General features: G+C 45.3%; 1 protein-coding gene across 6 annotated transcripts in view; it reads left to right on the top strand.

Moving 5' to 3' along the window:
• Positions 1-24,260, top strand: part of LOC122939172 (gastrula zinc finger protein XlCGF26.1-like) — a 1,061,774-nt gene that overhangs the window by 973,798 nt on the left and 63,716 nt on the right. The window contains exons 1-3 of one of the 6 annotated variants that reach the window (XM_044295185.1): positions 5,289-5,408; positions 8,557-8,623; positions 9,822-11,761. The exons of 4 other annotated variants lie outside the window; for them this stretch is intronic. In XM_044295185.1, the coding sequence (XP_044151120.1) occupies positions 5,367-5,408; positions 8,557-8,623; positions 9,822-11,326 (1,614 nt within the window). In that variant the 5' untranslated portion in view covers positions 5,289-5,366 and the 3' untranslated portion in view covers positions 11,327-11,761. Of the gene's footprint in view, positions 1-5,288; positions 5,409-8,556; positions 8,624-9,821; positions 11,762-24,260 lie in introns of those variants that run through there. One more of the 6 variants, XM_044295182.1, reaches the window with a different exon arrangement.

The following is a 24,260-nucleotide window of genomic DNA, read 5'->3' as shown; positions in this document are numbered from 1 at the left end:
GTCGCTGTCTATTTCTCCATGGAGGAGTGGGAGTATTTAGAAGGAGACAAGGGTCTGTACAAGGAGGTCAAGATGGAGGAGGACCAGCCCCTCACATCTCCAGGTAACGGACAGGACTAAATACAAATGTCCTGGAATTCTCTGTCTGTAAAGTCTGAGTCCAGTCTCTGTGTCTCCTGCAGAGAGATCCAGTCAGAGGACAACACCAGAGAGATGTCCGCGTCCTCTCCTTCCACAGGACGGTCAGGTAATGGAGATGTCTCCTCCTCTGTAGGAGGACGCCTTATTTTATCCAGTAGTATTCTAGGTTTATACTGGTGTAATGAGCTGGAGATGGCGGGATTACAGCCGACCACAGACGCTCCATGTTTTCTGCTTCTTCCTACAAGTCTCTGGCTATGGAGACCACTGGTGGGAATAAGGAACCAATAGGTTTATGTCCCCGAGAGGAACGAGTCCGGACGCGTCTGGTAGAAGCCGATCTCCTCCACGGAAGCCACCTGCAGCATGTCCGGCCGAGCTGAGGATGCATGTGTACAAGGTTATTGGCTGTGAGCCGCCATCTAATATCTAGGTCCAGCCTCTGGGAGACCTGCAGCCATTAGGCTCAGACGACGACTGTTGTGGGGTCATTTGTGGTTGTCATGATAATAAAGGGGTTATTACATAACAAATATCACAGTGCAGTGAATGGGGCATTTCTGATGAAGGTTTATTACTATGTACATGCAGTAATATTATTGGTTGTATTTTTATGTACAGTACATTTCCCTTCTGGTAGCGCCCCCTGCTGTTTCTTCTGTGACTAGGTTTCTGGTCCACCTTCTCCTGCATTCAGGGATGGACACATGCTCAGTATCTTCTCTGCTCCCTCCTCCTGTCGGTGCCGGTGCAGTCATCTCGTGGAGAAGCAGTGCAGACTCCTTTCATTCATCCCTACTTGTATATTCATGGAGGTATATAGCTGTATCTCTACACGGCGGAGGGGTATTACATATTATACTGCTACTTATTAGTGGAGTCCCTGGTGCTGATTGTGAGGGAGAGGGGCTTAGGAAGAGCTGGCTGCAGCGCACTCCTGGGAGATGCAGGTGCTTGATGGTCACATGGGATGAGCTGCTGCCCACCCACAGAGAATGAAGAGACCAGAGCTGCAGAGGAGGGAGTAAAGAAGCTAAAAAGGATGAATATTATACTGGAGAGCAGCGGTTTTTGCATTTCTGTACTTCAAGTGTTGGTATGCACTACTCCAGATAACTTTTTCCAGGACAGCACCATATGTAGGTTGTCCTTCTGGTCTTCTGTAGGGACTAAAACACAGAAGTCAATAGGCCGCTCCAGCCTCCAGTGTTCTTCCTGTCTCTACAGAGGACAGGTGCAGAGAGGATTCCTGAGTGGAAATTTACTTTTATATCAAATTGTAGGATCTTTGCTAGGGTTGTATGGGGGTTTCTTCCCTCTCCTTCCATGGTAGGGGTCCCTTAGTCAATCCCAGACCCTTTCTAGACCTTCTCAAATCAGCTGTATGGGATGGTCATGTCCTGCTGAAGGGACCCTTCCCATCAGGTTTGATGTCGGGGATGTTGCTTCCCTTTTTGAGCTCTGGCTTTGTCATCAGAAGGTCCTGGCAGGCAGCGTCGAGCATCTGAATGCTTGAGTCCCCAGGTTCAGGACTCGCATCCGTCCAAGAGACTCTCCTGGAGGATCGAGTCCCTGGAGTAAAAGGGGAGGAACTTTATGATGGTATGAGTGGTAAGAGCCCATCTGTATATACATTCATTGACTAAAAATCCTGCACCAAGAAGGAGATGTTGAGATTAAACTTTCCCAGTGTGACTGTAATGATGATAAATGTAAGGGGTCCCAATACAATATTACAGAAATTGAGACATTTATTGAAAATTGTCCAATTCCAAGGAGGTTTTAGGACCCTGTTGGGCTGCCTCTAGCCTGGAGGCAAGATGAGATACGGCCTCTAGCCTGGAGGCAAGATGAGATACGGCCTCTAGCCTGGAGGCAAGATGAGATACGGCCTCTAGCCTGGAGGCAAGATGAGATACGGCCTCTAGCCTGGAGGCAAGATGAGATACGGCCTCTAGCCTGGAGACATACAAGTTCAGCATGGTATCCTAAGGTACATTTGCCAACAGAGGTTACAGATAAAACTGTAGATCCTGCACACTCACTTCAGGTTGCTGAAGCTCTCATTTCAGCTGTTAAAATAGGAGGACACATTCCTGGAGAAGCCTCGCTGTGCGCAGGAGAGTATTATCCAGCTGAAAAGTGCTATGAGAACAATACATGTGGCGGCAGGATGTCCTGCACGTATCACTGAGCTGTTAGTACTCCTCGTACCACTACTATGGGCCACCTGTGTCTAGGTGGTGGACAACAAAATTATGGGAGCTGCTTATTCTTGTCGGTGGATCACACGATCCTCTCTACTGGTAGTCTGTCTGGGCTGTCCGGAGCTTGTTAACACTACCTGCACTAACATAAGCAGTGCTCCCCACATTTCCTAAAAGCTAGCCTAGATCAGTGGTGGCGAACCTATGGTGCGGGTGCAAGAGGCAGCACTCGGAGCCCTCTCTGTGAGCTCCCTCTGCCCAATGACTTTTTAAAAACCTGGTAATAGAGATCCTGGCCTTCCTCAGAGAAAGAGATATCATAGTTCCACTCATTTCTGCCAATTCTCAAACTTGAGATGATACAGGGAAAGCTATGAACATCTTGGGGTTAATGACCTTCTGCATCTCCACAGTTCTTTGGAGTCAGTTTCACGTCTGTTCTCTCCAGAAATTGATTCTTACGGCCTCAACCAAACAATTCATCTTCCCAGAGTGAGAAGACGGGCTTTACTTTCGTGGACTTTCCCAGAAAACCTGTAATGAGGGATTCTATGGAATGTAAGTCCCTATGGATACCAGCAAAAAGGGGTGAGGTGCTCAGGAATAGAATATGGGCCTAGCATGCTCATTTCCTCCTTGTCCTTTTATCCCGGCCGTCCTGAGGACTATATGGTTAAAAGCAACCAGTGTCATTCAAATTACCTAATTCTGTCCAAAGCACAGCTGGTTCCCGATCCTGAAGTATTTATTTCTGGTAGACCCAGAACCTCTTTATCTAAGATGAAATATTGTTCTTCTCCAGGGCCCTCTTCTGTATCGAAAGGTCCAGATGCAGAAATCCTGAAAGCTTGAATCCTGAGAGGGAAATCCTGAAAATTCAGGGACTGTCAGAGTAATATCTACCTTACAGCAGAGTCCCAAGGAAGTTATCTCACAAGTTTACAGGGAAGTTTGGAGGAGATTTTTCTACTGGTACGAATCTGAATGTTCAGTCCCTTTTCAGGCTACTTTCACATTAGCGGCAGGCTGTTTAATTAGCCTTAGCCCTTGAGAGATTTGACCCAGACTCTCTTCTCCCCCAACCACATGCTTATCTGGTATCGCTCGATGGGGTGCTGTCATGGAGGATGTACTGAAAAGTAGAAATGAGTCCAGTAATTGTCTGCCATGACCCCAGCCTTACTCCTTCCCATGGTTTGTATTACATTGGTAATGAGTAAATACATATTTAGTTGCATCCATCCTGGTGTAGTATTTCAGAAAACACTGGAGGGAGATGGTGAGAGGAGCCTTGTAACCTCTCTGTGTTCCTGTCCCTACAGAAGACTAGAAGGATAATCTCCATGTGGTGCTGTCATGTTGGACTCCAGAGAAACCAGTCGCTGGTAGAATTCCTACTTCTTAATTTGTGGGATAATCCCTTTACAGAGGTTATCCAGCCTAATTATTTAACAGACCCCTTCAGAGTGGCTGGATTCATACTTACCTGATCCCTGCTGGTGGGTTCCAGCTCCATCGATACATGGGCACCTCTGCAGATCCCGGGTCTCTGAGAATCCACATCCAGTTGACAGGGCAGGGGAGCACCTGCCACCCATGCAGTACGTCACTCAGTCATGTGCCACATTGGTCACAGGTCACCGCTGCTGCCAGTCCTTGGCTGCAGCAGTTGCTCCCAACCCCCCAACTATCTGCACCCCCGCCCCCCTGTCAACAGTGTGTTGATTTCCACAGACACAGCACCTGCAGAGTCGACAGTGGAGCAATGAAGCCAGAACACAGAGGCACGGACCAAGTAAGTATGAACTCCACCGGGGGTCCGCCTCTCTGAAGGGGTCTATTACACAAGTTTACAGTTGGATAACTCTTTTAATGATCTTTTGTAGGCATCTAAAACATTCCACTCAACTTGTCCAACTGTCCTGTAATTCACAATATTTGTTTCACACATTTTGAATCAGAATGAAGATCTGAACAATATTAATGCTACAGAGACAGATGTGAGGAGCGATGAGGAATACAAGGAGGAGATCCCTACAGAGACAGATGTGAGGGGCGATGAGGAATACAAGGAGGAGACTCCTACAGAGACAGATGTGAGGAGCGATGAGGAATACAAGGAGGAGATCCCTACAGAGACAGATGTGAGGGGCGATGAGGAATACAAGGAGGAGATCCCTACAGAGACAGATGTGAGGGGCGATGAGGAATACAAGGAGGACATTCCTACAGAGACAGATGTGAGGGGCGATGAGGAATACAAGGAGGACATTCCTACAGAGACAGATGTGAGGGGTGATGAGGAATACAAGGAGGAGATCCCTACAGAGACAGATGTGAGGGGCGATGAGGAATACAAGAAGGAGATCCCTACAGAGACAGATGTGAGGGGCGATGAGGAATACAAGGAGGAGATCCCTACAGAGACAGATGTGAGGGGCGATGAGGAATACAAGAAGGAGATCCCTACAGAGACAGATGTGAGGGGCGATGAGGAATACAAGGAGGAGATCCCTACAGAGACAGATGTGAGGGGCGATGAGGAATACAAGGAGGAGATCCCTACAGAGACAGATGTGAGGGGCGATAAGGGATACAAGGAGGAGATCCCTACAGAGACAGATGTGAGGGGCGATGAGGAATACAAGGAGGAGATCCCTACAGAGACAGATGTGAGGGGCGATGAGGAATACAAGGAGGACATTCCTACAGAGACAGATGTGAGGGGCGATGAGGAATACAAGGAGGAGATCCCTACAGAGACAGATGTGAGGGGCGATGAGGAATACAAGGAGGACATTCCTACAGAGACAGATGTGAGGGGCGATGAGGAATACAAGGAGGAGATTCCTACAGAGACAGATGTGAGGGGCGATGAGGAATACAAGGAGGACATTCCTACAGAGACAGATGTGAGGGGCGATGAGGAATACAAGGAGGAGATCCCTACAGAGACAGATGTGAGGGGCGATGAGGAATACAAGGAGGAGATCCCTACAGAGACAGATGTGAGGGGCGATGAGGAATACAAGGAGGACAATCCTACAGATAAGAGCCCAGGTGAGTAGTGACCACTAAATGAAGCAGAGACGAGTCTGTAACCGTAATGACCCTGAACTGGACTTCCCCTATAGCAGGTGCCTTTCCCAGTTACTAACAGTGTCCCCCAGTACTCAGATACCCCCAGGACTTACAGTAGGACCAAACTGTGTAACAGCCAGACCGTCCCAGAATAATACAAAGTGCATATCCCAACACAAGCAGGTAAGGCTACTTTCACACTAGCGTTCGGGTGTCCGCTTGTGAGCTCCGTTTGAAGGCTCTCACAAGCGGCCCCGAACGCATCCGTACTGCCCTAATGCATTCTGAGTGGATGCGGATCCGCTCAGAATGCATCAGTCTGGCACCGTTTGGCCTCCGCTCAGCAGGCGGACACCTGAACACTGCTTGCAGCGTTCGGGTGTCCGCCTGGCCGTGCGGAGGCAAGCTGATCCGTCCAGACTTACAATGTAAGTCAATGGGGACGGATCCGTTTGAAGATGACACAATATGGTCTATCTTCAAACGGATCCGTCCCCCATTGACTTTCAATGTAAAGTCTGGACGGATCCGTCTGAGGCTACTTTCACACTTAGAATTATTTTTACAATATAATGCAGACGGATCCGCTCTGAACGCAAGTGTGAAAGTACCCTAAGAAGAAAGCCAGGAGATAGGAGATCATCAGTAGATGACTAGAACAGGATGGGGATGGTAATCAGACAATTGAACAGACGGATGATGGGGGTTATATGGTGAACAGACAATAAGTGGCCCTGACTGGAGCTTTCCCTGAAACCTTCCCTAGATCTGTCCTTACACGCTGACCCTAATACCAGACATCACTGTCTGTTAAGACATTCCTATGAAAAATCCTAATCTGTAAAACTGACCCTAAAACAGACAACAGGAGGACACTAAGACCCAACCCAAACTGAGCAGAGCTGAACTAGAATCAAGGCAGGACAGACTGAAACATGGAACATCCCCTCCCCCCAACCACACACACAGACTACAAGAATCAGAGGTAAAGACTGGACTGACCATAAGAACAAAACTACACCGATGAGGAAAACTAGGAGAGATACTAGAAAATAAAAGGATTACTGGACTGAAAAGCACAGAGCTTACACTATAACCAGCAGCCCCTGCAGAAACTAGGAATATTTACAGCGAGGCTAACCAGTCAGGAGCTCCTCTCCAAACAAGGTGAGCTACAGAAGAGAGGTCGGCTGAGCAAGAGATCAGCTACGGTATAATACATAGCAACTGCCCCAACATACTAGTAGACAGGAGAAGAGGAAGCAGTAGGAGTGTTCCCGCTGATCCTAGCCCATTACACTAAGGTGGTAACGACTCCCTCAGGTCTGCGCTGTGACTCTCCAGGACTTGCTCAGTAGTATCAGGGTGACGGGTCTCTTCCATGAATCTTCTGGACGTGTCCTGGTGTCCCTCTGTGCAGCATTTCACAGGCCTCATGTCACATACACTCTGGACTGCACTGGATTCTGGTGTCCAAATTACGAATGTGCAAGGTGTCAACATACAGTGGATATAAAAAGTCTACACACCCCTGTTAAAATGTCAGGTTTCTGTGCTGAAAGAAAATGAGACAAAGATAAATAATTTCAGAACTTTACCCACCTTTAATGTGACCTATAAACTGTACAACTCAATTGAAAAAAAAAAATAGAAATCTTTTAGGTAGAGGGAAGAAATAATATAAAAATAAAATAATATGGTTGCATAAGTGTGCACACCCTTAAACTAATACTTTGTTGAAGCACCTTTTGATTTTATTACAGCACTAAGTCTTTTTGGGTAGGAGTCTATATCAGCATGGCACATTTTGACTTTTTTTGCAAAAACCCTCCAGTGCGAGGGCATCTCCTGGGCACGGCCCTCTTCAGATCACCCCACAGATTGCGAGGGCATCTCCTGGGCACAGCCCTCTTCAGATCACCCCACAGATTGTCAATCAAATTCAGGTCTGGGCCATTCCAAAACTTTTATCTTCTGGTGAAGCCATTCCTTTGTTGATTTGGATGGATGCTTTGGGTCGTTGTCGTGCTGAAAGATGCAGTTCCTCTTCATGTTCAGCTTTCTAGCAGAAGCCTGAAGGTTTTGGGCCAATATTGACTGGTATTTGGACCTGGTCAGAATTCCCTCTAGCTTACCTAAGGCCCCAGTTCCAGATGAAGAACAGCCCCTTGGCATGATGCTGCCACCACCAGGCTTCACTGTGGGGATGGGGTTCTTCTGGTGATGTGCAGTGTTGTTTTTGCGCCAAACATATCTTTTGGAATTATGGCCAATAAGTTCAACCTTGGATTCATCAGACCAGAACACCTTTTCCCACATGCTTTTGGGAGACTTCAAATGTGTTTTTGCAGAATGTAGCCTGGTTTGGATGTCTTTCTTTGTAAGAAGAGGCTTTCGTCTTGCCGCTCTGCCCCATAGCCCAGACATATGAAGAATACGGGAGATTGTTCTCACATGGACCACACAACTATTACTTGCCAGATATTCCTGCAGCTCCTTTAATGTTGGAGGGACCAGTTTTCCAAGACCAGTTTTCTTCTTGTCTTTTCATCAATTTTGGAGGGACGTCCAGTTCTTCGTGATGTCACTGTTGGGCCATATTTTCTCCACTTGATGATGACGGTCTCCACTGTGTTCCATGGTATATCTAATGCCTTGGACATTCTTTTGTCCCCTTCTCCTGACTGATACCTTCTAACAATGAGACCCCTCTGATGCTGTGGAAGATCTCTGTGGACCAAGAAAACGTCAGGAAAGACCAACTAGAGCAGCGGAGCTTTATCTGGGGTCAATCAGAGGCCCTTTACATGACGGCCGGTGTATGCTGACTCCTATTTAACAGGATTGTGAATGTGATTGCTTATTTCTGAACACAGCTACATCCCGAGCTATAAGAGGGTGTGCACACTTATTCAACCACATTATTTTAGTTTTTTTGTTTTCTTCCCTCCACCTTAATGATTTCGGTTTGTTTTTAAATTGAGTTGTACAGTTTATAGGTCACATTAAAGGTGGAAAAAGTTCTGAAATGATTTATCTTTGTCTCATTTTTTTATATCACAGAAACCTGACATTTTAACAGGGGTGTGTAGACTTTTTATATCCACTGTATATGTCGTCCATACAGGCCCGGGGGACCTACTGGTTTCATCTGAAAAGTTGTGAGGATTGGGCTGCCATACCTCTAATAGGGGGTAGGTTTCCTGGCCCTCCTGACACCTCTGTTGCATACAATGACTTATTGTAAAATTATTACATTTTTCAGTTGGCTTGCTTCTTCTTTCCTAAGGTTATTTCTGCCTTCAACAACTGGTGTATAGTCCGTTCAGGTTCTCACTTGAGTTGATTAAAATAGATTAAAGTTGATGAACCTGTGTCCTCTCTTAAAGGGGTTGTCCAAGTTATATTTATATCAGATCGGCAGGGATCCGACACCCTCGCCTATCAGCTGTTTGAAGAGAAGGCGCGCCCCGTGCCAGCGCCGCCTTCTCCTCACTGTTTACCTTCTCGCCGTTGCATCTGCAGCGGTGAGCAGGTGTAATTACACCTAAGCCGTCCCATTCATTTCAATGGGATGGATCATTCCTATGCACTTGTATAGGAGTTATCGTCCCATTGAAATGAATGGGACGGCTTGGGTGTAATTACACCTGCTCACCGCTGCAGATCGAACAGTAGATTGACGGGGGTGCCGGGTGTCTGACCCCTGCTGATCTGATTTTGATGACCTATCCTGAGGATAGGTCATCAATAAATATAACTTGGACAACCCCTTTATGGCAATGTAACTGAGTTTCTCACACCGGTTCCTTTGCCATGGTTGATTTCTGAGATATAACACAAACTGGTCCCACATCACATCATCAGTATTGGTTATGGACTTGGCCCCTTCTTATTCCTTCTGCTGTAACATTGCCATCAATTGTTGTATGCTGTTCATGGACTGGGGCAGCTTCTCCTCCTCCTGACGCCGGACAAATAATATTTTTTGCAGTATTCTGTAAGATCACGGATGCCCAACTTGTGGCCCTCCCAACTGGTTGCAAAACTGCAACTCCCAGCATGCCTGAACAGCCTACAGCTTTTAGGGCATGCTGGGAGTTGTAGCCTTGCAACAGCTGGAGGGCCGCAGATTGAGCATCCCCCGTGTGAGATGATTGATCTCCAGGATGTGAGCATCCTGTGCATATGATTGCCTGACTCTTGCCTGTTGTAACAGCTTTGTTCTACTTGCCTGACCCTTCTATGTACTTAGGACCATTCTGCTTTTAGGTGTGGGGTCACATGATACAATTGGACAGCCCTCTTGTCAGTTATGAATTTTGATAGCTGCCTTCAATTTGTAAAATATATTAATTAAAAATAATTTAAAAAATGTTTTGTTCTTGGTAGATGACTGTACTGGGAGCTTGGAGAAACATCTCATATCTACATATTATAATGCAGATGATCCAGGTGTCCTATCAGATACATATGAAGAGCGTGCCATTATCCCAGATGTACCCTCAGACCTTCACAGCAAAAATCTATCATCTCATCCTTTAAAACAGGTCCGATCTTCTAATTCATCACATACTCTTACTCAGAATGAAACTCACAGAAGAGGTTCTGGAACCCAAAGAGCTCAGAAAAAGCCGTATTCATGCTCACAATGTGGGAAGTGTTTTACTTGGAAATCAGGCCTTCTTCAACATCAAAGACATCACACAGGGGAGAAGCTTTATTCATGTTCAGACTGTGGGAAATGTTTTACTAACAAATCACATCTTGAAAACCATCAGAGAATTCACACAGGAGATAAGCCGTTTTCATGTTCAGAATGTGGAAAATGTTTTGCTAAAAAAACTAATCTTGAAAACCATCAGAGAATTCACACAGGAGATAAGCCGTTTTCATGTTCAGAATGTGCAAAATGTTTTACTAGAAAGTCAGTTCTTCTTCTACATCAAAGAAGTCACACAGGAGAGAAGCCGTATTCATGTTCAGAATGTAGGAAATGTTTTACTGAGAAATCAAGTCTTGAGAGACATCAGCGAATTCACACAGGGGAGAAGAGATATTCATGTTCAGAATGTGGGAAATATTTTACTCACAAATCAAATCTTGAGAGACATCAAAGAATTCACACAGGGGACAAGCCGTATTTATGTTTTGAATGTGGGAAATGTTTTTGCCTGAAATCAGAACTTCTTGTGCATCGGAGATTTCACACAGGAGAGAAGCCATTTTTATGTGCAGAATGTGGTAAATCTTTTACTCAGCAATCCGCTGTTGTTAAACATCAGATAATTCACACAGGAGAGAAGCCGTATTCATGCTCAGAATGTGGCAAATGTTTCACTCAGAAATCATCACTTGAGAGCCATCAGAGAATTCACACAGGGGAGCTGTATTTATGTTCAGTATGTGGGAAATGTTTTACTCAGAAATCATCTCTTGAGACCCATCAGAGAATTCACACAGGGGCGCTGTATTCATGTTCAGAATGTGGAAAATGTTTTACTCAGCAATCAGCTGTTGTTAAACATCAGAGAATTCACACAGGGGAGACTCCATATTCATGTTCAGAATGTGGTAAATGTTTTGCTCAGAAATCATCTCTTGAGAGCCATCAGAGAAGTCACACGGGAGAGAAGCCATATTCATGTTTAGAATGTGGCAAATGTTTTACTCAGAAATCATCTCTTGAGAGTCATCAGAGAATTCACACAGGGGAGAAACCATATTCGTGTTCAGAATGTGGTAAATGTTTTACTCAGAAATCATCTCTTAAGAGCCATCAGAGAAGTCACACAGGAGAGAAGCTGTATTCATGTTCTGAATGTGGCAAATGTTTTACTCGGAAATCATCTCTTGTTCAACATCAGAGAATTCACACAGGGAACAAACAATTCTAAATCTGTCCTGTAAAATATGCCATGAATTTCCATATATTTAGTTTTTTTACTATTATTTATAGCGAGAAGACAGCTTTCTTATAAAAATATTGCAGAAACTGTATATTGAAGCAAAAATTTAAGGAAAATATCAGTATATTCAGAAGTGTAATTACAGCTGTTATAATTCTTCTAGATCTTAAAGGGGTTGTGCAAGAATGAGGGGGTTTGGTAAACTCCCCCACTTTACTGGATCTGTAAAGGGAAGATTACTTACCTGCTTCCTGGCGCTGGCTCTCCTCCGCTCCTTCTCTTCCAAGCCTGCAATGTTCATCTGGTTTGACATTGCCACAGCCGACACTGGGCGCGGCGGAGACTGGATACCCTTGTGTCATGTAACTATTTGCAATGACGTAAGGGAAAATTATATAATATACATATTGGAATATATTTAATTTTTACCAAACTAGGACATTTGTGGAACATCAATTCTTCTGTTCTTCAGATTTTGAGGATCCTTGAGCAGGTAAATATCACAGTCTTTATTAAAGAGATAAAGGACCCCCGCCAATCAGCTGGTTGAGAAGCCACCGGTGCTTGTAGTAGCTCCTCTGCTTTCTCTTAGCTCGCCAAGCACATACACTTCAATGGGACTGAGCTGTGGGCCATGTAACCGATGAACATGATGTCACATGGCCTAGGCAAAGTTGAGAGAACGCCACCACACTACAGCGAGTATAGGTGGCTTCTAAAACAGCTGATCGGCTTGGGGCCCTGGTGTTGGACCCCTACCGATCAGATACTGATGACCTATCCAGAGGATAGGTCATCACATCAGTTAAAAAAATCTGAAAACCCCTTTTAACTACTCCAGTCTTGGGCTTACTACCTGGGTTATAAAGTTGTGAACATTCCCAGACCCTATGGACTCATTTGCAGCAAATGGTAAGTGAAATCTGAGGCATAATTATACCCTTAATCCCACAACTTAATTGTTTGAAGGAAGTGGAGAGGACTCGGTGGAGAAGTGTTTGCCTGTTGTGTTCCACTCGATCTGTCTGGTCACCACACTATGCCTTTTTGGGAATTTTCGTTGCAGCCTGTGACGCCTTCCAGCATGATGTCATAGAACATCTGAAACCTTTATTGCTGATTTCATATTTGGAGAGGGAGAGACCTAGGAAATGGAGGAGTTTTATCAGTGGCGTGCCTAGCATGTTTGGCACCCTCACAGTAGTATTGCCCTCATTGTACAACCTTCACAGTAGTTTTGTACAGATGTGTGCCGCCCTCACAGTAGTTATGCCCACATTGTGTCGGGGGTGGGCAGTCTATTATAAAACTGTGGAGTATACGTAGATCAAATTCTACAGCCATTTGTACAAAGCCTACCCTCCTACATTAGGGATACAGGGGACCTCCTTACAAAATTAGAGGGTATCACTGTGGAACCTAATTGGTTCCTGGCCTCGATCGATGTACTCCTCCATTCTGAGATTTATACTCTTCAGAAACAATTTTTTCTTTGATGTTCATATCTACCACCAGCTCAGGGGCACTGCAATATGCAGTTCTTGTACGCCTTCGTACTCAAATTTGCTCCTGGGCTGGTGGGAGGAGACTATAGTTTTTGGAGAGGTCCCTGTGGAGGGTTTGACCATGTCGTACTTTGGTCCCACTTTATAGACTACATTTTTGTCATTTGGAGCGGGACAGAGATTGGCTTTGACAATTTTGTAAATAGACTAAATGCAAATTCCATCAATCTGAGATTCACCTCGGTCTTGGTGGAGGACCATCTTCCATTTTTGGACATATCAATTTCCAAGGATGGCCAGGGTGGTTTACAAACTACCATATATCGAAAACCCACCACAACTAATTCTCTACTAAGGTGGGAGAGTAACCATCCTACTCCACTTAAAAGCAGAATACCCACAGGTCAATATCTAACGCTAAAACTAAATTGTTCAGAACAGATTGAAGTCAGACACCAGGCCAGAGACCTCAGGATGAGATTCCAGGCACGGGTTACCCTGACAAAATCTTACGTGCATCACACCAGAGAGCACAAACATGCACAATGTTATTACATCCCATGGCTCGCTCGAGTCAGGCAACACCTAACACAGTGAGGGTGACAGGGAGTTTTGATGCAAAGTAAACTTAAATATGGATTATTTGCATATAATCACTCACATGAATCTTTGAAACCGTATTTTAGTGATCTGGATGAATTAAAACTTAGCTTTTATTCTAGCTCTTATAAGATAAATGAGATTTTGTTCCTCAAAATGAAAGTAAAGAGGTAGGTAATCGTAGATTGCTCACAGTGTCCCACGATATAACGGGACTTGTACTGAGGGCAATACTGAAATGTCCACAAGGGCAAAATATGGACTGGCTGATGTATTCCAAACGTGATGTTTCAAGGTCTAGACAATTAGGGTGGTACACATCAGTATTCAGGCCACAGGTGGTCAGGTTTGGTGCACACAGGCGCCAATATCTGACACGTCAAAGTGGACATATAACAAGTATTAAACAACAAAAAATCTATATGCGCAACGACAAACACAACACAAATAATGACATGGATGTATGCGTATATCCGTGTTACATACTGCACACTCACACATGCATATAGGTGCACGGCGGCACCGCTTGAGAAAAAAGACACACCACCAGGTGTCCTACCGTACAGGTTTGATGTACTCCAGGCACCTGTGTTCTTGATGTCTTTATCAGGCAGGGTGGTCCTTTTCGGCAGTTGGAGGGTATTGGAGGGAATAAAGACGATGATATTTATTTTCTATCCCTAGAAGGCCCTCGCAGCCCTACAATAAGCCTCCAAAACTAGCCACGGGGTGTCCCACTAGTTGGGCCCCCGTCCGGAACCTAACCCTGGAATTGTGGTCCCTAAAAAGGCCCTACAAGGATCCCTACATGCACGTTTCTGGGGTAGGGCAATGAGCCCCTCCCCTCATCAGGGGATATAGTTTCTAAGGGCCGGAAAATACAAAAAGAGAGTCACCAAAAATGGTGACTCTCCTATAGAGTAAGGCGCACAGGTGGGTGTGCAACCGGCAATGGGAATGAAGGAGAGGAGACAGGTAGATTGAAGTTTCCTCCCTTCTGTCACTAAAGTGGAGCGCACAGGTAGGTGTACAGCCACAGTGTAAGGTGGAGCGCACAGATAGGTGCGCAGCCGCAATAAAGATAGAGAAGGGGGACAGATGAAAGCGCCCCTTGTCCTCTTAAAGTGCACAGGTTGGTGCCGCAGGCATATGTCTTACCTGGTCTGGAAGTGTACGCGTCCGCTCTTTTGAAGGTTGGCGCCGAGGTATCGGCACGTCGCACGCCATGATGACGTCAGCCCTTCCCTTAGTGCGGCGGCAGGCAGTGATGACGTTTTGCCCTTACTTTGCGTATCATGCCCATACGCCGATTGTGCGCTGCGCATGCGCGATAGTACGCGTACATTATGTTTCCAATATCATCGCATTAGTGCCTGAAATGATGTATCCAGGCCATAATGCACAAGGATAATTATTGGATTCCAGTATACAGCCTCCATAGGTCAATGTTTATATTTATATTATACCAGCAGACCATCATACTGGTAACTTCACTCTTATAATGGGGCTGCATTCAAAAAAGGTGCTGTTGTTTTATTTATATGTCGTTGATCAGATACTACTATCAGCGACATACAAAAGAATAAGAAAGATAGAGTATACATCAGGCGCCGGACAAATTAGTATATGTTGTGCAGGCGCACTGTGTAGACCTACAAATATAGAGATACGGACAAAGCATAGATATATGTATTTTCTTGTCCGTATACACGGGCGTATTGATATATAAGCTCCGTATAGGGGTGAATCTGTGGGCAGCGGAACACGTGTCCAACAGATTCACTCAAACACCCTGATATGGGTATACAACATGAATTATTTAGTGATATTTATTGCGGTCTTGTTGATTGCATTTTTTAAAACAGTGGTCAGCAGACAGTGACACCAAGCAGTTGATGGGTATTACATCCCATGTTTCCCATGCAGCCGAAGTTTAGTAAGGCAGGGTGAGGCAGTTTTAGATATATATCTAGTTAAATCTGTATAAAGAACAGATTGAAGGGGTGTTCTTAAAGGAAACAACCGAAGTGGAGGGACTCATTCAAGCCCTTGGGGGATACCGTGTCCAGTTGGAAGGTCCAACGTGCTTCTCTTTGAAGTAGGAGACGGTCCCAATCACCGCCACGTATTGGTGGGGGGATTTTATCAATTCCGATGGCTTGGATGCAGTTCGAATCTCCGCCATGGTGTTCATTTACATGTCGGGCCACTGGGGTGTCGCGTTCGTTCCCAATGTCGCCCAGGTGTTCTCCTAGACGTCTGCGCAACTCCCTCTTGGTTTTGCCGATGTATTCGAGTCCGCACACGCATGTAATTTTGTATATAACACCGCGTGTGCGGCAATTGATAAAATCCTTGATAATGAAGGACTTTTCTAAATTTGAGCTATAGAAGGTCTTACTGCTCTGTAGAATTTTGCAAGCTACACAGCCACTACACCTATAGCAGCCGTTGATCTTGCGATCCAGCCACGTCGCTGCTTGGGTCGCCGGGGTGTAGTGGCTGTGCACCAGCATGTCTTTTAGACTACTCCCTCTCCTGAAGGTGATTTGTGGGTAATTAAAAATGACTTTGTTGATCTCGGGGTCCATCAGTAGGACAGGCCAGTGTTTTCGGAGGACATCCCTAATTTGCCCTGACGCATCATCGTAGGTCGCAATAAGGCGGATCTTCTTTTCCGTCTCCTTCCTCCTGATTTTAGGTACTAGGAGGTCGGGGCGACTTGCTGTTAGTGCAGTTTGATAGGCTTGTTTAAGGACCTTATTGGGATATCCCCTGTCTAAAAACCGATTCTGTAAGGCCTTAGCCTGGTCGACGAACTCTGACCTGCTGGAACAGTTGCGTCTGAGGCGCAAATACTGACTCTTTGGGATCCCTCTTTTTTGGGAGAAGGGATGGCCACTGTTCCAATGCAGGACAGAGTTCGTCGACGTCGGCTTCCTATATATTGTGGTGTCGAGTTCGTTAGAGCCCCCCCTGGATATCTTAATGTCCAGAAATGCCAAACTGTCACAGTTAGCCTCAGAGGTAAAGCGTAGCCCCACCGTATTGATGTTAAGTCCACGGACAAATTCAAAAAAAGAATCTTTCGTGTCATTCCAAATGACAAAGATGTCGTCTATGTACCGCGCCCACATAAGTATGGGCCCGGTACATGACGACATCGCATCCCCAAAAACTGTGGTTTCTTCCCACCAGCCCAGGAGCAAATTGGCGTAGGACGGCGCACAGGAACATCCCATCGCCGTGCCCCTGAGCTGGTGGTAGATCCTGCCGTTTTTAAAAAATGCAATCAACAAGACCGCAATAAATATCACTAAATAATTCATGTTGTATACCCATATCAGGGTGTTTGAGTGAATCTGTTGGACACGTGTTCCGCTGCCCACAGATTCACCCCTATACGGAGCTTATATATCAATACGCCCGTGTATACGGACAAGAAAATACATATATCTATGCTTTGTCCGTATCTCTATATTTGTAGGTCTACACAGTGCGCCTGCACAACATATACTAATTTGTCTGGCGCCTGATGTATACTCTATCTTTCTTATTCTTTTGTATGTCGCTGATAGTAGTATCTGATCAACGACATATAAATAAAACAACAGCACCTTTTTTGAATGCAGCCCCATTATAAGAGTGAAGTTACCAGTATGATGGTCTGCTGGTATAATTTAAATATAAACATTGACCTATGGAGGCTGTATACTGGAATCCAATAATTATCCTTGTGCATTATGGCCTGGATACATCATTTCAGGCACTAATGCGATGATATTGGAAACATAATGTACGCGTACTATCGCGCATGCGCAGCGCACAATCGGCGTATGGGCATGATACGCAAAGTAAGGGCAAAACGTCATCACTGCCTGCCGCCGCACTAAGGGAAGGGCTGACGTCATCATGGCGTGCGACGTGCCGATACCTCGGCGCGAACCTTCAAAAGAGCGGACGCGTACACTTCCAGACCAGGTAAGACATATGCCTGCGGCACCAACCTGTGCACTTTAAGAGGACAAGGGGCGCTTTCATCTGTCCCCCTTCTCTATTTTTCATTGCGGCTGTGCACCTATCTGTGCGCTCCACCTTACACTGTGGCTGTACACCTACCTGTGCGCTCCACTTTAGTGACAGAAGGGAGGAAACTTCAATCTACCTGTCTCCTCTCCTTCATTCCCATTGCCGGTTGCACACCCACCTGTGCGCCTTACTCTATAGGAGAGTCACCATTTTTGGTGACTCTCTTTTTGTATTTTCCGGCCCTTAGAAACTATATCCCCTGATGAGGGGAGGGGCTCATTGCCCTACCCCAGAAACGTGCATGTAGGGATCCTTGTAGGGCCTTTTTAGGGACCACAATTCCAGGGTTAGGTTCCGGACGGGGGCCCAACTAGTGGGACACCCCGTGGCTAGTTTTGGAGGCTTATTGTAGGGCTGCGAGGGCCTTCTAGGGATAGAAAAGAAATATCATCGTCTTTATTCCCTCCAATACCCTCCAACTGCCGAAAAGGACCACCCTGCCTGATAAAGACATCAAGAACACAGGTGCCTGGAGTACATCAAACCTGTACGGTAGGACACCTGGTGGTGTGTCTTTTTTCTCAAGCGGTGCCGCCGTGCACCTATATGCTGTGGATGTGTGAGTGTGCAGTATGTAACACGGATATACGCATACATCCATGTCATTATTTGTGTTGTGTTTGTCGTTGCGCATATAGATTTTTTGTTGTTTAATACTTGTTATATGTCCACTTTGACGTGTCAGATATTGGCGCCTGTGTGCACCAAACCTGACCACCTGTGGCCTGAATACTGATGTGTACCACCCTAATTGTCTAGACCTTGAAACATCACGTTTGGAATACATCAGCCAGTCCATATTTTGCCCTTGTGGACATTTCAGTATTGCCCTCAGTACAAGTCCCGTTATATCGTGGGACACTGTGAGCAATCTACGATTACCTACCTCTTTACTTTCATTTTGAGGAACAAAATCTCATTTATCTTATAAGAGCTAGAATAAAAGCTAAGTTTTAATTCATCCAGATCACTAAAATACGGTTTCAAAGACTTTTGATGCAGCAGCCACGGAAATAAGAAACATAATATACCATTACTGGGAAACCCTACTGATGGACCCTGATCTGACCGATGTAATAGGCCCCCAACCAGCAGTTACATATAGGAGGGGTGCGAGCCTGAAGGATCATCTCGTACATAGCCACTTTAGTGCACCAGACAGACCACATACGTGGAGAACCCGATCAAGGGCTGCTTTTGATGTGGCGACTGCAGCTTTTGTGATTTTATAACACTGGGAAAATCCTTCACTGATGGCACAAGGGAATACATCCATTTCATATGTAACTTTAATTGCCGCACCATGAGGGTGGTATATTTATTGACCTGTGAGTACGGCATACGGTGCGTAGGAAAAACTCGTAGGGAATTTCGCCGCCGCATAGGAGAACATCTTAATGATATACAAAAGAACAAAGACTCCCCTGTCGCTAGACACGTACAGGCAGCCCATGAGCCCAGGGTCGCTGCGATTAAATTGAAGGGGATAGAACGTGTCTCTAGATCACCACGCGACGGCGATTGGGATAGACGTACTCTGCAGAGGGAGTGCTGGTGGATCTTCAAACTGAATGCCTCCAGCCCCAATGGACTCAATGAGCAATTACATTTTGGCTGTTTTATCTGATTTTGACAGTGTCAGGTTTCTATAACAGCCACTATCTATATGCATCCCACTCCATTGTGCATTGTGGACACTTCCTTTTCCTACCAACTCTTCATTGCCTGGTCTTAACAATGATCACCCTATGGTTCTGATTAGATGTCTTTTTGATATAGGACAGTCCAGCCCCGTGTCCCCTGATGATTCTTGGGGCTGTATAAATCCGATGAAACGTGTTGGGACACTCTTCTTCACCTCATGCTTCTCAGGAAAACACACATCAATTTAGACCTTGAAACCCCCAGCAGGTACCACTGTACATATAGCCAGGGCTGCCTAGGGTTTCCTTAACAGGTCCAGGTTGGGACGGGGCCGCTCTTTTCAGGGCGATGACTCCGTATTAGGAAGTCATTAGGGTATACTAGCCTCATTAGGGCATACTAGAGACAGTTTAGGACCCCTAGTCCCATCCCCCACACATGCAGAAGTTAAACATGACGCTTGATGGTGAGAAAGAAAGTAAGGATCGTCAAGCACACGAATGTGAAAAAGGTATCATTGAGTGAACGTAACACTGAGCCACGCCTGCATCGTGCAGTACTACTGAACCGAAAAGATCTACCCATTTTTTTTTACCAGCTCAAGATACCCCTTTGGGCACTGTGCCCCCTTTATAGTAATAATGCCCATGTTGCCCCCCTTAAAAGTAATGCCCACTGTGCTAGTTATGTCCTCTGTGCCCCCTCCATAGTAGAAATCCCCATTGTACCCCCTTCACAGTAATAATGCTCACTGTGCCCCCTTCATTGTAGTAATGCCCTCTGGCTCTGTGCCCCTCCATAGTAGAAATGCCCATTGTGCCCTGTTCACGTTAGTAATGCCCTCTGTGCCCCATTTGTATTAAAAACAAAAACACATTAACTACTCACCTTGTCCCATTCCTGAAGCTCACATACCTCTCTCCCCTGTAGGCACAGATCGCTCTGCAGCACGGTGTGGGCGGAGATTGTTCTGTCTTCATACACGTTTACACAGTGTGCAGCCTGACATTCAGCATAAACCATTCCTGTCTCCCAAATAAGAGGACTGTTATTTGTAGACTAACTTGTTTATTGGTAAAACAGGATTGTTTGGTAAAACTACAAGAATACAAATAGCAAGTATAAGTATAAAGTATAGATACAATATATACTATAACAGTTACAGTACAGACCAAAAGTTTGGACACACCTTCTCATTCAAAGAGTTTTCTTTTATTTTCATGACTATGAAAATTGTAGATTCACACTGAAGGCATCAAAACTATGAATTATCACATGTGGAATTATATACATAACAAAAAAGTGTGAAACATCTGAAAATGTCATATTCTAGGTTCTTCAAAGTAGCCACCTTTTGCTTTGATTACTGCTTTGCACACTCTTGGCATTCTCTTGATGAGCTCCAAGAGGTAGTCCCCTGAAATGGTCTTCACTTCACAGGTGTGCCCTGTCAGGTTTAATAAGTGGGATTTCTTGCCTTATAAATGGGGTTGGGACCATCAGTTGCGTTGCGGAGAAGTCAGGTGGATACACAGCTGATAGTCCTACTGAATAGACTGTTAGAATTTGTATTATGGCAAGAAAAAAGCAGCTAAGTAAAGAAAAACGAGTGGCCATCATTACTTTAAAAAAATGTCATTGCTTTAAAAGGTCAGTCATTTCCGAAAAATTGGGAAAACGTTGAAAGTGTCCCCAAGTGCAGTCACAAAAACCATCAAGCGCTACAAAGAAACTGGCTCACATGCGGACCGCCCCAGGAAAGGAAGACCAAGAGTCACCTCTGCTGCGGAGGAGAAGTTCATCCGAGTCACCAGCCTCAGAAATCGCAGGTTAACAGCAGCTCAGATTAGAGACCAGGTCAATGCCACACAGAGTTCTAGCAGCAGACACATCTCTAGAACAACTGTTAAGAGGAGACTGTGTGAATCAGGCCTTCATGGTAGAATATTTGCTAGGAAACCACTGCTAAGGACAGGCAACAAGCAGAAGAGACTTGTTTGGGCTAAAGAACACAAGGAATGGACATTAGACCAGTGGAAATCTGTGCTTTGGTCTGATGTGTCCAAATTTGAGATCTTTGGTTCCAACCACCGTGTCTTTGTGCGACGCAGAAAAGGTGAACGGATGGACTCTACATGCCTGGTTCCCACCGTGAAGCATGGAGGAGGAGGTGTGATGGTGTGGGGGTGCTTTGCTGGTGACACTGTTGGGGATTTATTCAAAATTGAAGGCATACTGAACCAGCATGGCTACCACAGCATCTTGCAGCGGCATGCTATTCCATCCGATTTGCTTTTAGTTGGACCATCATTTATTTTTCAACAGGACAATGATCCCAAACACACCTCCAGGCTGTGTAAGGGCTATTTGACCATGAAGGAGAGTGATGGGGTGCTGCACCAGATGACCTGGCCTCCACAATCACCGGACCTGAACCCAATCGAGATGGTTTGGGGTGAGCTGGACCACAGAGTGAAGGCAAAAGGGCCAACAAGTGCTAAGCATCTCTGGGAACTCCTTCAAGACTGTTGGAAGATCATTTCAGGTGACTACCTCTTGAAGCTCATCAAGAGAATGCCAAGAGTGTGCAAAGCAGTAATCAAAGCAAAAGGTGGCTACTTTGAACAACCTAGAATATGACATATTTTCAGTTGTTTCACACTTTTTTGTTATGTATATAATTCCACATGTGATAATTCATAGTTTTGATGCCTTCAGTGTGAATCTACAATTTTCATAGTCATGAAAATAAAGAAAACTCTGGTGATACACCGGCGCTGGCACAAAAAATAATAAATAAAACTGACGCTGCGGTACCGCAACGGTATCGCCACCGTTGAGAATCAAATAAATGATGTATGTAATATGTATATAAAAGGTACTGCGCGACGTATACACCCATAATTTTCCCTGCCTCTCGGCACTTGAAAGATCAGCAGTGTATATATACAGAGGCTCGCAGATTTTAGAATACCTTATCTTGGGTTTTCGTCTGCGAGGGCTGTTTCTCCTGCGTCTTTCTTGGTTTTCTAGATCTTCCTTTTTTCTTTATTCTTTAGTGCCGTTCGGGATGGGGAAAGGTGTAGGGGGCTGGACCCTAGTAGTTATTAGATATTTTTTAGTTAGTTGTATGTAGACTTCAGAGCTTGCCCCTGCCGGTGGCAAAGCTCGTTTGAAAAAAACGCTTTCTCGCCCTCGCACGGAGCGCCGCGTGACGTCACGGCAGAGCTTTGCCACCGGCCGGGGCAAGCTCTGAAGTCTACATACAACTAACTAAAAAATATCTAATAACTACTAGGGTCCAGCCCCCTGCACCTTTCCCCATCCCGAACGGCACTAAAGAATAAAGAAATAAGGAAGATCTAGAAAACCAAGAAAGACGCAGGAGAAACAGCCCTCGCAGACGAAAACCCAAGATAAGGTATTCTAAAATCTGCGAGCCTCTGTATATATACACTGCTGATCTTTCAAGTGCCGAGAGGCAGGGAAAATTAAGGGGGTATACGTCGCGCAGTACCTTTTATATACAAAATAAAGAAAACTCTTTGAATGAGAAGGTGTGTCCAAACTTTTGGTCTGCCCTGTACATTAATACCGAAGCACATGGTAAAATGGCTGCCTGTACATAAGATTACATGTCTAGATAACAATAGTAACAAGTTCCTGAGTAACAATTGCAACTAGCTGAACAGCTCTGCATAACACAATATCCCTGAAACAAAGGTAGATCTCTCCCCAGATATGATTTTACAAGGAGGGTGGAGTTTGAGAAGGAAATATGCATAGGACAGTTCTACAGATGTGTCCTGGAGACTGGAGGCTTCTCTTTCCCAGGATGCTTTGCACTCCCACAATGCAGTAGTCTTTTTAACAAGAAAAACAAAGTGTAATATAACTTAACACCGCTAGATGGTGCTGTAACCACACTAAACACTTCAGAAATACTAAAGCTCTGGCAGAATAAACTAGAATCATTTGCTTACCCTGCTGGGCAGAACACTCCCCGTCTGGCGACAACAGACGCCACTACTGAATTCTTCTTAGCAACACATTTTGGTCAATTGTGGGATCAAAGCGCTATCCTTGGGAGACTGTATGGCCTTTGCTGAGGTAGTCTATTTCTTTAGCATAACATTCACGTTGTATAGTCCTTTTGGACCTTTCCATATTGTGAGCGTTAAAGGCGTGTTTGCAGTGATGCCAACCTTTGCAGGGTTTCTGGCTCATAGGTAATGTCGACTTGTAAGACTGAGCTATATGAACTACACAGGATATACCACAAACGAGTGACATCCTGGTGGAGAACCTTTTGAAACGATGGGATTTGAGTCGGTGGTCCGAAGTCACTGTGCGTAGAACAGATACTTCAGGTCAGATTTCTTCATCGGCATCTGGATCTACCAATTTAAATATGTCGGAACCGATGCTGCAAGACTTTGAACGGTACAGGAATGCAGGACCCATAAACCATATTGTATCCATAAGGTGGCTTGGTGTGACGGATCTAGTTGCGTGGTCTGCAGGATTATGCTGTGTAGGCACATAGTAAAATGCAAAAACTCTGCAGCACTCGCCAGTGTGGAAAATCAGGTGGTGATTTATTCACAAATCAGCATGGTAAAAGCGACGTTTCGACCTTCATCGGTCTGACTCAAGCAAAGAAATAAGTTAACAAACATGTGCCTTATATAATGCAAAAGTGGGTGGGGATATCCCTCCCCCAAGTGGGATGGTACACCAGGAATTATATATCCATATTGTCATGGTCTTACCTCCTTGCTGTTCCCTTCGTTTGACATGTGCTGGCGGCCATCTTGGTTTCTGGGTTTTCTTGTAGCCTCCCACCCTGCGGCTCCTCCTTCCCACTGGGAGGAGCTGGATGCCTAGCTCACATATATAGGAGGTCTGTGGCTTCAGTTCCTTGCTTGGTCCTCCTGTGTTCACATGCTTCCAAGACTGCTGCTGCTTCTGGTTCCTGATCCTGGCCTCGTCTGACTACCCCGTTGGTTCCTGATTCCGGCTTCGTCTGACTACCCCGTTGGTTCCTGATTCCGGCTTCGTCTGACTACCCCGTTGGTTCCTGT

This window comes from Bufo gargarizans, chromosome 5 (genome assembly GCF_014858855.1).
Source record: "Bufo gargarizans isolate SCDJY-AF-19 chromosome 5, ASM1485885v1, whole genome shotgun sequence".
Lineage (NCBI taxonomy): Eukaryota > Metazoa > Chordata > Amphibia > Anura > Bufonidae > Bufo > Bufo gargarizans.
Note: the sequence above shows the minus strand (reverse complement) of the source record. Positions and strands in the feature narration are given on the sequence as shown.